This window comes from Trachurus japonicus, unplaced genomic scaffold, assembly GCF_045865225.1.
Source record: "Trachurus japonicus isolate A0001 unplaced genomic scaffold, Traja_1.0 AP030749.1".
NCBI lineage: Eukaryota > Metazoa > Chordata > Actinopteri > Carangiformes > Carangidae > Trachurus > Trachurus japonicus.
In genome coordinates, this window is record NW_028220882.1 from 785,037 (window position 1) to 800,050 (window position 15,014).

The 15,014-nt window shown below is 44.2% G+C and overlaps 1 protein-coding gene across 3 annotated transcripts in view; it reads right to left on the reverse strand.

Moving 5' to 3' along the window:
- Positions 1-15,014, reverse strand: part of pikfyve (phosphoinositide kinase, FYVE finger containing) — an 81,479-nt gene that overhangs the window by 33,453 nt on the left and 33,012 nt on the right. For all 3 annotated transcript variants that reach the window (XM_085772654.1, XM_085772652.1, XM_085772653.1), the window contains 11 exons: positions 14,388-14,499; positions 11,528-11,675; positions 10,195-10,359; positions 8,308-8,367; positions 7,002-7,131; positions 4,806-4,986; positions 3,967-4,041; positions 3,660-3,767; positions 3,408-3,548; positions 2,001-2,127; positions 860-1,216 (listed from right to left, as the gene is read on the reverse strand). In XM_085772654.1, coding sequence (XP_085628780.1) covers positions 860-1,216; positions 2,001-2,127; positions 3,408-3,548; positions 3,660-3,767; positions 3,967-4,041; positions 4,806-4,986; positions 7,002-7,131; positions 8,308-8,367; positions 10,195-10,359; positions 11,528-11,675; positions 14,388-14,499 — 1,604 coding nt within the window. The remainder of the gene's footprint in view (positions 1-859; positions 1,217-2,000; positions 2,128-3,407; positions 3,549-3,659; positions 3,768-3,966; positions 4,042-4,805; positions 4,987-7,001; positions 7,132-8,307; positions 8,368-10,194; positions 10,360-11,527; positions 11,676-14,387; positions 14,500-15,014) is intronic.

The following is a 15,014-nucleotide window of genomic DNA, read 5'->3' on the forward strand; positions in this document are numbered from 1 at the left end:
TTTGTCTTATTTCTAGTCAAAACAAATCTCATTCTACTTAAAATAAGACTCATCACATTAAAAAGCAGCTTGTTTTTAGACACTTTTTACTTCTTTCAAGCAGATTTTCACTTAAAATAAGTAGAAAAATCTGACACAATATATCACAAGCACAACAAACCTGCTTTCACTGGCAGATTTTTCTACTTATTTCAAGTGAAAATGTGTTTGAAACAAGTGAAAATGATCTAAAAACAAGTTCATTTTTAGGTGATGAGTCTTATTTTAAGTGGAAAGAGATTAGTTTTGACTAGAAATGAGACAAATATTCTTGGAAAGATTTGGGGTTTTTGCAGTGTACTAATACTAATACTAATAATACTCTAAACACTGCAAAAACCCCAAATCTTTCCAAGAATATTTGTCTCATTTCTAGTCAAAACTAATCTCTTTCCACTTAAAATAAGACTCATCACCTAAAAATGAACTTGTTTTTAGATCATTTTCACTTGTTTCAAACACATTTTTACTTGAAATAAGTAGAAAAATCTGCCAGTGAAAGCAAGTTTTTTGTGCTTGTAATAAGAAAGAAAAACTTGCTCCACTATCAGATTTTTTTTTACTTCTTTAAAGTGGAAAATTTGCTTGAAAAACATTTAAAAAGTGTCTAAAAACAAGCTGCTTTTTAAAATGTGATGATACTTATTTTAGGTATAATTAGATTTATTTTGACTAGAAATAAGACAAATATTCTTGGTAAGATTTTGAACTTTTGCAGTGTAGACTTGCTTGTGAGAATGTCTTGTTTGATTTGCTGTAAATTGCAAACAAAATCTAATAAACACATGCTTGTAGCGCAATGTAGCGCGTTCCGACCGACCTCTGGTCTCTGCAGCTTTGGCCTCAGACGGCAGAGCGTCTTCCTCCTCCTGCTGCTGCTGCTCCGTCTTCTCCTCCGTGTGGTCGTCTGCATCCGCCTCGTCGTCGTCGTCGTCCTCGGCGGCGGCGGCGGCGTCCAGCAGGCAGGGGAAGGAGGCGCTCTGGGCCAGGCTGGGCGGCATGGCGAACTCGTCCATGAGGAAGGAGATCTCCAGCTGCGAGTGGTAGGCCACGCACACCATCAGCATGATGATCTCCTTGACGCGCGCCAGCTCGTACTCCGACGCCCCGCGCAGCTTGATGGAGCAGCCCAGGTGGGCGGGGCAGCCCTCGAAGAACATCAGCGTCTTCGCCTCGTCTGCAGGAGAGAGAGAACAGAGAAAAGAGACGGGGGGTTGAGGATGTCATGTCATGTCTCTCTGTTAAAGGGATAGTAGCATTTTTTTAAAGTGTGGTTGTATGATCTACAAATAGCCCCTAAGTACTTGAATTGCAGTAGAAGACACTCTGCACTCCTCCCATTAGCAACGCCAGCCCATAATAGCCCTGCCCAGAGATTTACAACATACAGTGTTGTGAACAGACCCAAAGAAACGACCTATTTTCACGGCCTAAAGGAGGTTTTACCTGAAAAAAAATACACAGTTCCATTGTTCACTATAATATAATTTTTTCCAGCCCTTCAAAGTGCAGGAAAAACACAGTTTTTATTTGGACCTAACCAACTGCTGATCGGCGGCGCTAACCCTGGGCGGAGGGATACGTGAGTTGGTTAGGTCCAAATAAAAACTGTGTTTTTCCTGCACTTTGAGGGGCTGGAAAAAATTATATTATAGCGAACAATGGAACTGTGTATTTTTTTTCAGGTAAAACCTCTTTTAGGCCGTGAAAATAGGCCGTTTCTTTGGGTCTGTTCACAACACTGTATGTTGTAAATCTCTGGGCAGGGCTATTATGGGCTGGCGTTGCTAACGGGAGGAGTGCAGAGAGTCTTCTACTGCAATTAAAGTACTTAGGGGCTATTTGTAGATCATACAACCACACTTTAAAAAAATGCTACTATCCCTTTAAATAAACATTAAAATAAATAAATGTGACGGGGGGGGCGGAGTCAGAGGACAGAGGGGGGCGGGGCTTCTTACTGTTGGGCAGCGTGAACGGCTGCATGTAGAACTTGTGGCAGGTCCCCAGTCGAGGTTTGGTGAGCAGCTGGTCCATGGACATGACCAGGTCGCCCTGCGTCATCCGGCTGACTCGGTCCAGGACTTGCTGCAGAGACACAGAGGAAACAACGATCAGCTGTTACTAATTAATAATGATCAACTATTAACTCACTGATAATATCATTCAAGGTGTCTGCTTTAACTTATTATGTTAGTTGTTGTTCAATTCAAGTTTGTCACATATAATTCTGAGTAATTATAGTGAAATTTTTCTTCAAATTAATTTAACTCAACTCATCTATTATTAGTGACCTTTCTTTCTTTCTTTCTTTCTTTCTTTCTTTCTTTCTTTTCATCAGTTTTACGTTTAGTATTAATACAAGTACAGTTTCATTTAGAGCTTCAGAGCTCCAGAGCTTCAAAGCTTCAGAGCTTCAAAGCTTCAGAGCTTCAAAGCTTTAGAGCTTCATAGCTCCAGTGCTTCAGATTTTAAAAGCTCCAGAGCTTCAGAGCTTCAGAGCTTCAAAGCTTCAGAGCTTTAGAGCTTCAGAGCTTCGGAGCTTCAAAGCTTCAGAGCTTCGGAGCTTCAAAGCTTCAGAGCTTTAGAGCTTCAAAGCTTCAGAGCTTCAGAGCTTTGGAGCTTCAAAGCTTCAGAGCTTCAGAGCTTCAAAGCTTCAGAGCTTCAAAGCTTCAGAGCTTTAGAGCTTCAAAGCTTCAGAGCTTCAGAGCTTCAGAGCTTCGGAGCTTCAAAGCTTCAGAGCTTCAGAGCTTCAGAGCTTCAGAGCTTTAGAGCTTCGGAGCTTCAAAGCTTCAGAGCTTCAGAGCTTCAGAGCTTCAGAGCTTTAGAGCTTCAGAGCTTCAAAGCTTCGGAGCTTCGGAGCTTCGGAGCTTCAAAGCTTCAGAGCTTCAGAGCTTCAAAGCTTCAGAGCTTCAAAGCTTCAGAGCTTCAAAGCTTCAGAGCTTCAGAGCTTCGGAGCTTCAAAGCTTCAGAGCTTCAGAGCTTCAAAGCTTCAGAGCTTCAAAGCTTCAGAGCTTCAGAGCTTCGGAGCTTCAAAGCTTCAAAGCTTTAGAGCTTCAGAGCTTCAGAGTGTGTTATTGTTCAGAGTGTGTTATTGTTCAGAGTGTGTTATTCTTCAGAGTGTGTTATTGTTCAGAGTGTGTTCAGAGTGTGTTATTGTTCAGAGTGTGTTATTGTTCAGAGTGTGTTATTGTTCAGAGTGTGTTATTGTTCAGAGTGTGTTATTCTTCAGAGTGTGTTATTCTTCAGAGTGTGTTATTGTTCAGAGTGTGTTATTCTTCAGAGTGTGTTATTGTTCAGAGTGTGTTATTGTTCAGAGTGTGTTATTCTTCAGAGTGTGTTATTCTTCAGAGTGTGCAGCTCTCTACCGGCTTGACGTTGATGACCAGCGTGATGCCGTGCTCCAGCAGCATGTCCTGAGCGATGCGAGACACCGTCTTCTCCACCAGCACCAGCGTGGGACGCACGTCCACGATGCGCTGCACGTAGTTCTTCAGGAACTCTCGCTCCTGAAAAAGTAGAGAAACAGATTTATTTATGTCTCTTCGGCTCCGGCCGTCGTCTCCACGGTGACGTGCGGCGGCGGCGGTGGCCTGAGGCGGACGGACAGACTGACTGACCTGCAGCACGATGGGGTCGATGCAGGTGAACTTGGTCTCCTCCCGGTACAGGTACTCGATGGAGCACTTCAGCAGCAGCACCTTCGGGTTCTTGATGTACGGGTTCATCTGTTCACAGGAGACAACGTCAACACACACACACACACACCAGGACCAGGACCGGGACCGGGACCGGGACCGGGACCGGGACCGGGACCGGGACCGGGACCAGGACCAGGACCGGGACCTGAACCAGGACCAGGACCAGGACCAGGACCAGGACCAGGACCAGGACCAGGACCAGGACCAGGACCAGGACCAGTCTCACCTTCTTGTGAGCGATGTTCTTGGTGCAGACGAAGCCGTTCACCACAGCGGAGTCAAACTTCCTTCCTCCAGGGATCTGCAGAACAACGACACAGTCACGGTGCGTTCACACCAAACGTGATGGACGCGATGCCATCGCCCGTAACGCGAGCATCGTGTCGCTTGACACATTTGTCACATTTTTCACCATCGCTTCATCACGCTATGATGCAACCCACCTCCCGCTATTTTCTTTCTCTCGTCAACCACGGCTGAGAAATATTAATAAATATAAATACATATGAAATATTCACAAGGAGGAAGCTGTAGGTCCTCTGACCCTCTGCAGGCATTATCTTTTTTATTACAATCGCGGTAAAAGTACGAGGTCGTGTCGTAAAGCTCTGGGAAACGGCCATGGATGTATAATATTGATCTGAGGAAAACACACACAGCCCCGGGGTTTTGTTTCTTTTACACAGCCACAGGTTCTCTGAAGGAGGGTCTGGTGAGAGGCTACAGCCACAGTGATCTTCTTCTCCACCATGTTTTGAAATGTGTGTCTGCAGCTGTGTCGGTGACGTGGTTGAATATCAACACTGATTGGATGTCGCGGCACAGCGATGGACAACTTCAAGCGATGGACGCGTTGATGCGATGGACGCGTCATCGCGTCGCTCGTATCGCCCGAAACGCCATCGCGTGTGATCGCGTCATTTACATTGACTTTTAATGGAAAGTTGTGGCGTTCATCGCGTCCATCGCGTTTGGTGTGAACGCACCGTTAGTCACAGTCACCTGACGGATGACATCACTCTACACCTGACAGATGACATCACAGCGAGGCGGCGGCGCTCTGACCTTCTTGATGTGGACCAGCTGTCTGATGTCCATGTCGTCGTCACAGTTGCGGACGTCGGGACGAACGGTCTGGACGACCTGGCGGACGACGGGGACGATGATGTCCCTCCAGGACAGAGACAGAGACTCGCTGTAGAGCAGCTGCTGCAGCAGCGCCATCATGTGGCTGTGATTGGCCGAGCTGGGGGAGGAAAGAGAGGTCAGTTTCTCTGTGAAGGCTCATATTCAACAGTTTAAAGGGATACGCCAACATTTTTTTTTGTTTTCGTGTCTTTCCTCACTCCCGGGTCCATGACCAGCAGACCAGCATCCTTTCGACTGTGCGTGCAGTAACAAGGGAGATAGAGCCGTATCGCCGTAATTAGCTTAGCTCAAACACTGGAAGTGTATAGGTAGTGTTAGCCTGCCTCCACCTAAAGTCGCTAATTAGCTTAGCTCAAACACTGGAAGTGTATGGGTAGTGTTAGCCTGCCTCCACCTAAAGTCATCAGAGAAACTCTTCATCAACTCTAAAGGGAAACCGGCGGGCCGATCTTCGTCTCAGAGCTGACAAAACTCTCCGGTAAGGCATCTTGAGCGGTCAAATGCCGCTAACGGGACCAAATCGGTCAAAACGGAGGGTTCAAGCAAAGACGATTTGTTTTGGTTCAAGCTAGCTACATCGAGGCTAGCTTAGCTTCCTACTTCAAAGTAAAAGCACAAATTCTATCGTCATGGTTTTCTGTATGTAAAGGGCAACAGGTGTTTTATTTTGTGAAAGTAACCGGAAGTGCGTTGGTCACAACGGCTAGCTTGAGTAGCGCCGAATTCGTCCCAACAAAATTGTAAACAGCTGGAATTTAGACAAATTAACGACACACTGCTGATCTAAACGGCTACTTTCTCACCTAAACATGTTTGAAATGTAGATAAAGTGATATATTTACAGAGTTTAGAGCTAAAATGAAATCAGCTTCTGACTGCTGATCTCAGCTCGGGTAGGAGGCAGGCTAACACTACCCATACACTTCCAGTGTTTGAGCTAAGCTAATTAGCGACTTTAGGTGGAGGCAGGCTAACACTACACTTCCAGTGTTTGAGCTAAGCTAATTAGCGACTTTAGGTGGAGGCAGGCTAACACTACCCATACACTTCCAGTGTTTGAGCTAAGCTAATTAGCGACTTTAGGTAGAGGCAGGCTAACACTGCCTATACACTTCCAGTGTTTGAGCTAAGCTAATTAGCGACTTTAGGTGGAGGCAGGCTAACACTACCTATACACTTCTAGTGTTTGAGCTAAGCTAATTAGCGACTTTAGGTGGAGGCAGGCTAACACTACCTATACACTTCCAGTGTTTGAGCTAAGCTAATTAGCGACTTTAGGTGGAGGCAGGCTAACACTACCTATACACTTCCAGTGTTTGAGCTAAGCTAATTAGCGACTTTAGGTGGAGGCAGGCTAACACTACCCATACACTTCCAGCGTTTGAGCTAAGCTAATTAGCGACTTTCGGTAGGAGGCAGGCTAACACTACCTATACACTTCCAGCGTTTGAGCTAAGCTAATTAGCGACTTTAGGTGGAGGCAGGCTAACACTACCTATACACTTCCAGTGTTTGAGCTAAGCTAATTAGCGACTTTAGGTGGAGGCAGGCTAACACTACCTATACACTTCTAGTGTTTGAGCTAAGCTAATTAGCGACTTTAGGTGGAGGCAGGCTAACACTACCCATACACTTCCAGCGTTTGAGCTAAGCTAATTAGCGACTTTCGGTAGGAGGCAGGCTAACACTACCTATACACTTCTAGTGTTTGAGCTAAGCTAATTAGCGACTTTCGGTAGGAGGCAGGCTAACACTACCCATACACTTCCAGCGTTTGAGCTAAGCTAATTAGCGACTTTAGGTGGAGGCAGGCTAACACTACCTATACACTTCCAGTGTTTGAGCTAAGCTAATTAGCGACTTTAGGTGGAGGCAGGCTAACACTACCTATACACTTCCAGCGTTTGAGCTAAGCTAATTACGGCCGATACGGCTCTATCTCCCTTGTTACTGCACGCACAGTCGAAAGGATGGTGTCTATCTGCTGGTCATGAACTCGGGAGTGAGGCAAGACACGGAAAAAAAAATGTTGGCGCGTCCCTTTTTTTTAAATGTTCTTTAACAGCAGCTTCAGTGATGAGCTGATTATTGATTATGGATTAGGAGACTCACAGCAGCCGCTCCATGGCCTTCTTCTCCCCGTTCTCCTCCCTCAGCTGGTCCAGGGAGCTGTGGTGCCATCCCAGAGGAGTGAACAACATCTCCTTGGCCTTCTCCTCCACCCGCCGGTTAAACAGAGACTCTGCAGGAGCAGGAGGAGGAGGAGGAGAAAGAGGAGGAGGAGGAGGAGGAGGAGGAGGAGGAGGAGGAGGAGGAGGAGGAGGAGGAGAAAGAGGAGGAGGAGGAGGAGGAAGGAGGAGGAGGGGGAGGAAGGAGGAGGAGGAGGAGGAGAAGGAAGGAAGAAGGAAGGAGGAGGAGAAGGAGAAGGAAGGAGGAGGAGGAGGAGGAAGGAGGAGGAGGGGGAGGAAGGAGGAGGAGGAGGAGGAGAAGGAAGGAGGAGGAGAGGAGGAGGAGGAGGAAGAGAGGAGGAGGAGGAAGAGAGGAGGAGGAGGTGAGAGGAAGAGGAGGAGGAGGAGGAGGAAGATAGGAGGAGGAGGAGGAGGAGGAGGAAGGAGGAAGAGGAGGAGAGAGGAGGAAGGAGGAGGAGGAGGAGGAGAGAGGAGGAAGATAGGAGGAGGAGGAGGAGGAGGAGGAGGAGGAAGGAGGAGGAGAGAGGAGGAAGGAGGAGGAGGAGGAAGATAGGAGGAGGAGGAGGAGGAGGAGGAGAGGAGGAAGAGGAGAGGGAGGAGGAGGAGGAGAGAGGAAAGGGAGGAAGAAGGAGGGAGGAGGAGAAGGAAGAGAGGAGGAGGAGGTGAGAGGAAGAGGAGGAGGAGAGGAGGGGGAAGGAGGAGGAGGAGCAGGAGAGAGGAGGAGGAGAGAGGAGGAGGAGGAGGAGAGAGGAAGAGGAGGAGAGGACAGGAGGAGAGAGGAAGAAGAGGAGGAAGAGAGGATGGGGATGAGGAAGAGGAGGAGGAGAGAGGAAAGGGAGGAGGAAGAGAAGGAGGAGGAGGAGAAGGAGGAGGAAGAGGAGGAGGAGGAAGGAAGGAAGAAGGAAGGAGGAGGAGAAGGAGAAGGAAGAGGAGGAGGAGGAAGGAAGGAAGAAGGAAGGAGGAGGAGAAGGAAGAGAGGAGGAGGAGGTGAGAGGAAGAGGAGGAGGAGGAGGAGGAGAGAGGAAGAGGAGGAAGGAAGGAAGAAGGAAGGAGGAGGAGAAGGAAGAGAGGAGGAGGAGGTGAGAGGAAGAGGAGGAGGAGGAGAGAGGAGGAGGAGGAGGAGAGGAGGGGGAAGGAGGAGGAGGAGGAGAGAGGAGAAGGAGGAATGAGGAGGAGTAAGGTTCAGCTCCATGTGTTTGTTGTGTTGTATCAGACTGTGGGTCTCGTACCTTTGATGAAGGCGTCGCTGATGACGATGTTGTGTCCTCCGTCCTCCGACAGCAGGAACTCTGAAAGTTAGAAACAGTATTCTCAGATGTTTCCGTTGAAAGGCGTTAAAGTCTAGTCTCCCGATATCCCATAATTCTCTTAAACTCTCGTCACAACGATACTTCACTCAGAGGAAGATGGATGTGAAAAGTCACCGCGGTAACGCAGTGAGGAGGAATGGAGCGTTACACTGACGCTGCATTCACCTGCAGTCGGGCAGACGGCCGTCGCTAACAAACCAGACGTCATTTTAGTCATAGAAGTCCAGAGAAAGACGGTAAAACAATACCACATCGCCACGACAACATATCGTCACGTGTATCCACCACTTTATTTTCTCATGAACCATTGCGTCACACCACAACGGAAGTCGGTTTTAGTAGCATTCTAGCCAGCGGCTAACTGGTAGCGTTAGCGGCTAACTGGTAGCGTTAGCCACCGGTGTAGGTACCAAATGTGGGGGCTCCGGGCTGCCAAAACCATTTTGACTAAATCTGATGTTTGTTAACGAATTATTGAACAAACATTAGGCTACTATTTCTGTGTGCACGTTTTTGTAATTAGTCATGGTTATCGTAGTTGTTAGCTTTGCTGCTGCTGACAGCTAACAGCAGCAGCAAACTAACATCAGGACGTCAGCTGTTAAAACCTTTACAGTCTATGGTTAAAACCCTCCCGTTGTCGGACACGACATGAAACTACTCCAGTTAGCTCAGTCATGTTGTAACTAGGATATCCGCTGGAAAAACATTTTTTTCATGAGCCGTTTATTGAGTTATTTAAAACACTGCTAACGGCTAACAGCTAACGGTTAGCCCAGCTAATCTTTCCGGTGGAATCGAGTGTCATGGCGACACCCAGCGTCATTCTCCGGAAAGTGGTGGATTGTTTTGCCTCGTGCTGACGGACCACTTGTTTACATAGAGGCTTGTTTATGCCGTTGCGTGCAGCGGCTGTCGTCCGTCTGCCGTCTGCCCAATTTCACGTGAATGCAGCATGAAAAATACCATTGAGTTTCTTGAGAAATACAACAACGCAACACTAGATGGGAGGAATTCCTACACAATGTACCTTTAAAGGAGACGTTTGTGTTTTGTTGTTGTCAGGTGGTGTGATAGGTGTCGGCCATCTTTGAGTTATTATAGTTTATTGCATTTTTTGTTTATTTTTTCCACTGTAAAGCGACCTTAGGTTTTTTGAAAGGCGCTATGAATATAAGTTATTATTATTATCATCTAGTATAGGACCAGAGGTTATAACACTGAGGAGGCTGCAGCGGCTGTCGTCCGTCTGCCGTCTGCCCAATTTCACGTGAATGCAGCATGAAAAATACCATTTAGTTGCTTGTGATATACAACCACACCGATAGATGGGAGGAATTCCTACACAATGTTCCTTTAAATAAAAACATTAGGGCTGGGCCGATATGCTTTTGTGCCGATTTGATTCTCTAACGATTTTTGGGTCCCGATTAGATTTAAATTGCGATTCTGATTAAACAAGTATTGCGATTTTGTATTTCAATTATTGTGATTTTCTGTCCTTAAACAAGAGCAGGTTGAACCAAACACTTGACAATACATCGTAAGTCATATTTTCAAAACACAATACACACATCACATCCAAAAAAATAAAAATAAAAATAAAAATTTATTTTTTAAATCGAAAAAAAATCGCCAGAAAAAAATCGCGATTAATATTAAAATCGATTTTTTTGGCCCAGCCCTAAAAAACATGAGATCCAGAACAAACAGAGTCCAGGTGTCTGTGGTGAGCTCAGGTGACAGATGACAGGTGTGAGTGTGTGTGTGTGTGTGTGTGTGTGTGTGTGTGTGTGTGTGTGCTACCTTTCTGCTCGGCGGTGGGGGGGACGTGTGGATACTTGGACTGCTTCTTGATGTGGAAGTTGACGTTGTTCTGCTCCATGTTGAGGTTGATGGAAGCGGCCGAGTCGCTGTCCACCACCGACTGGAAGCTGCTGACCGACGTCCTCTTACTGGGACTGGCCGAGTCTGGACGCACGGACGGAGGAGCAGGTCAGTGAACGCAGCACCAAAAAAAAAAAGAAAAAACCGATTCACATAAATATCGCAAATTTTTTTTGACGATTTTTAAATCGATTTTCTTTTCAAAAATCGATTTATTTATCTTTTTTTTTTTTATATTGTGCAATGTGCATTTGTTCGCCTTTTTTACATACAGAGAGTCCAGGTTTTGAAAAGGGTTTAAGTTCACTTTTTTCACAGTATGTTCATTTCTAGGCTTCTACGGTATTTGTGTGCAGATAAATGTTAAAATGTGGCAGTTTACAGTACCTCAGTTTATATCTCATTTTGTCATAAAGGTTTCAGAAGCGTTTTTTCTATACTCTTATTTTTGATGATTTTTATAAATATATGGCGATTTTTATTTGTAAAAATTCTAAAAAAAAAATTCTAAAATAAATTCTAAAAAAAAAAATTTTAATCTATTTTTGAAAAGAAAAAAATCAATTTTAACATTTTGTTTTAGAATTTAAAAAAAATCTACATTTTTTAAAACGATTTTTGAAAAGAAAAAAATCTATAAAAAAAAAAAATTAGAATTTTTTTTTAATGAAAAAAAAATCGATTTTTGAAGAAAACATTTTTTAGAATTTTTTTTTTTTATATTGTGCAATGTGCATTTGTTTGCCTTTTTTACAGAGAGTCCAGGTTTTGAAAAGGGTTTAAGTTCACTTCATAATGGAGTATGTTAGTTTATAGGCTCCTACAGTGTTTGTGTGCAGATAAATGTTAAAATGTAGCAGTTTACCTCAGTCTAGATCTCATTTTGTCAGAAAGGTTTCAGAAGCCTGTTTTTTCTATACTCTTTTATGTTTGCCTCTTTTATGCAGTCCAGGATTTTGAAAAGAGTGTAAACATATGTATATTATTGCTGCTGAATAAATCTTAAAAACTGACTTACATGTGAAATATGTTTCCTGGAATAGTCTGTAGACAATCATTCAACTGTTTCACCGGTGTTAAAAATAAAGACTAAAAATCGAGAAAAGAATCGCAATTTAAATCGAATCGGCATCCAAAAAAAAATCGTATAAGAATCGAATCTGGGAGAAAAGCGTATCGTCCCAGCTCTACAACACAGTAACACAACAGCATGAACACACACACACACACACAGACAGACACACACACTGACTGGGCATGTTGTATTCGTTCTCGTCGGCCAGCTGCTCCGTGTCGCTGTCGTCGAACTTGATGTCCTTGAACCAGGACGGCTCCGAGTGTCCCTCCAGGGAGTTGACGCTGTCGCTGTCTGGGGACGGCGTCTCAGAGAACTCTGTACTCTGTAGACACAAACACACACACAGACACACAGACACACAGACACACACACACACACACACACAGACACACACACACAGACACACACACACACACACAGACACACACAGACACACAGACACACAAACACAACCAATCAATCAACCAATCAATGAGGCTGCTGCTGATAAAACACCAGCCGATCAATACACATGACACATGACGAAGTGAGTCAGAGCGTGTGAACGGCTCATAGTCCAGAGCGGCTTTTTTATGCAAATGAGAGTGACTGATGCATCCTGGGTAATTTAGGGGCAGCGCCCGGCATCCCTCCATTGAAAAGTTCAGCCTAACTGGTTTAACAAACTAACTAACAAAAAGTTGTCTATTAGGCGGGTGCATATATGAAAAAAAAACACCTAACCCTAAAAAAATTCTAACAAAAGGTTTCTCAGTTGTTTTTTATAGTATTAGATGTCCTTAATAACATACTAAAAGTTTACCAAAGTTTGACCACTAGAAAGGTGTTATTTTCAAGATGGCGTCCAAGATGGATAGGAAGCCTGAGGAGACACCACAGGTGAATAGGGTAAAATTTTTAACTAACAGATTTCACCATGAAACTTCCCAAGTTTATCACTTACATTAAGACAAATATTTTTTGTATTACAAGTTTTGTCAAATTGTATGTTTAAATGTGTAAATGAGGCAATATCTCATTAAATATGCGCTAACTTGCATATCCAAAATCTGAACAATGGATAAAAGCCACTTTCAAAATTCTTGTTTTATTTTGTTGACATACTAGAGTCAAAAGTTTTTACAGAGGGGATTTTGGATATCTCTCTTTATCACTCTGTAAATGAGAAAATACTAGCTGCCCTAAAAATTCAAATATCGTCGTGTTTTTAGGAGTAAAATGTTGTATAAGAGCCCGAAATCTCCACTTCAGCAGGACTTACAGACACCAAACCTTCCAGTTTGATCCCTTTCTATATTCTGAAGGTTTTTACAGAGGGGATTGTTGATATATCATTCATAGCCTGATTTATACAACATTTTACTCCTAAAAACACAACCAACTTGAATTTTTAGGGCTGGTGACAGTATTTTCTCATTTACAGAGTGATAAAGAGAGATATCCAAAATCCCCTCTGTAAAAACTTCTGACTCTAGTATGTCAACAAAATAAAACAAGAATTTTGAAAGTGGCTTTATCCATTGCTCAGATTTTGGATATGCAAATTAGCGCATATTTAATGAGATATTGCCTCATTTACATATTTAAACATACAATTTGACAAAACTTGTAATACAAAAAATATTTGTCTTAATGTAAGTGATAAACTTGGGAAGTTTCATGGTGATATCTGTTAGTTAAAAATTTTACCCTATTCACCTGTGGTGTCTCCTCAGGCTTCCTATCCATCTTGGACGCCATCTTGAAAATAACACCTTTCTAGTGGTCAAACTTTGGTAAACTTTTAGTATGTTATTAAGGACATCTAATACTATAAAAAACAGCTGAGAAACCTTTTGTTAGAATTTTTTTGGGGTCAAGTCATATTTGCACCTGACTATCTTAACAGGCTATTTACAGACAACACTGAGCCAAAACCTCCCCGGTGATTCCACCAAATACGTGTAGATGTCTGGGTCAGACATTTCTGGCCACTGTGTGGAGTCATTGATCACTGTGGGAGGCTAAAGGAGCATACCGCTAGATTCATTCATTGTAATTTTTCAAGATAGCGTGAACGGTGGGTTTCAAAGAGGGTGTCAAAATAATTATGAGACATAGTGCTACAAAAGAAACACAAAATAAAACATTCAAATTGATTGTTAGTTAGTCTACGCTCCATCAAAACACAAAAAGCTACTGAGTGCAATGTAAAAATGCCGGGTGCTGCCCCTAAATTACCCAGGATGCATCAGTCATTCTCAATTGCATAAAGATGCCGCTCTGGTCTATGGAAGTGATATGCTAATGAGATGCTAATGAGATGCTAATGAGACAGCAGAGAGTTCAGTTCACAGGTTTTAAAATGAACTAGTTCAGTTCATAGTTCATGATTAAACTAAGTTCACGGTTCCAAAGATGAACTACCGGTAGTTTTTTTTTTCAAAACGTTGCTGCGAGCTGTTCCTTTTCAAAATGTTGTTATTTTATTTATCAGTTTAAAGGGATAGTTCACCCAAAATTCAAATTGCACTCATTATCTACCCTCATGTTGACTAAGGGCTGGGAGAAGTTTCAAAGTTATCCGTCACACCAAAAACCATCCAAATACCTCCGTGCTGCTCGTCTGTAATGTCCCTCTTGTATTGAAGCCCCGACATGAGAAATTTTTCCGAAAAAAATGAATTAAGTATATGTTCTAAGCTTGTTTGTAGCGGAAGCTCCCAGTGTCTCAGTTCATTGCTTTACCTGTGTCAATGCAAATCTCGCGTCATTTGCACTAACCGGCGGAACAGTTTCTCATGTCGGGGCTTCAATACAAGAGGGACATTACAGACGAGCAGCATGGAGGTATTTGGATGTTTTTTGGTGTGTCTTTTTGTTACGAAGAAAAGTGAGCTCCGTTCTCAACCGTCATATGGACATGCAGTGCTGCACGGAGCCCCGCTGTAACTCAGAGAAGCCACGGAGGACTCTGAAACTTCTCCCAGCCCTTAGTCCACATGAGGGAGAGGAGATAATGAGTGAAATTTGAATTAAAAGGTCCATCACCGACCTGCAGGGGGCGGTAGAGGGCGTACTCGTCCCTGAACACCTGGTCGTGGTGAGTGACACAGTCCAGCCAGTGGCCGTCCACTAAGGCCTGACCGATGGCTATGGCCTGGGCCCTGAGGAGGAGGAGAGAGGAGGAGGAGAAGAGGAAAGAAGAGGAGGCAGAGGCGGATGGGAGGAGGGGAGAAGGGGGAGAGGAGGAGAAAGAGGAGGAGAGAGGAGAAGGAGGAGGAGGAGAGTTAGTGTAACACATGACCAGGAGCAGCATCATCACACAGATCAATGTGACAGTAAAATAAACTAGAAAATTTCCTCTCGGGAAATTTTGAATGGGCCACGGGAGCTACTGCGGGTTGTGCCATCTCTGTCAACATGGGAATCAAACCCACGATCTTAAGGTCAAGACAGAGCTGATCAGACAGACACATGATCATCTTTCTATAAGCACTGATATGGAGGAGCTGTAACCACATTAGGTTACCTGTGTGTGTGTGTGTGTGTGTGTGTGTGTAGGTGTGTGTGTGTGTGTAGGTGTGTGTGTGTGTGTGTGTGTGTGTGTGAGAGACTGTAATCACATGGTGTGTGTGTGTGTGTGTGTGTGTGTGTGTGTGTGTGTGTGTGTGTGTGACTG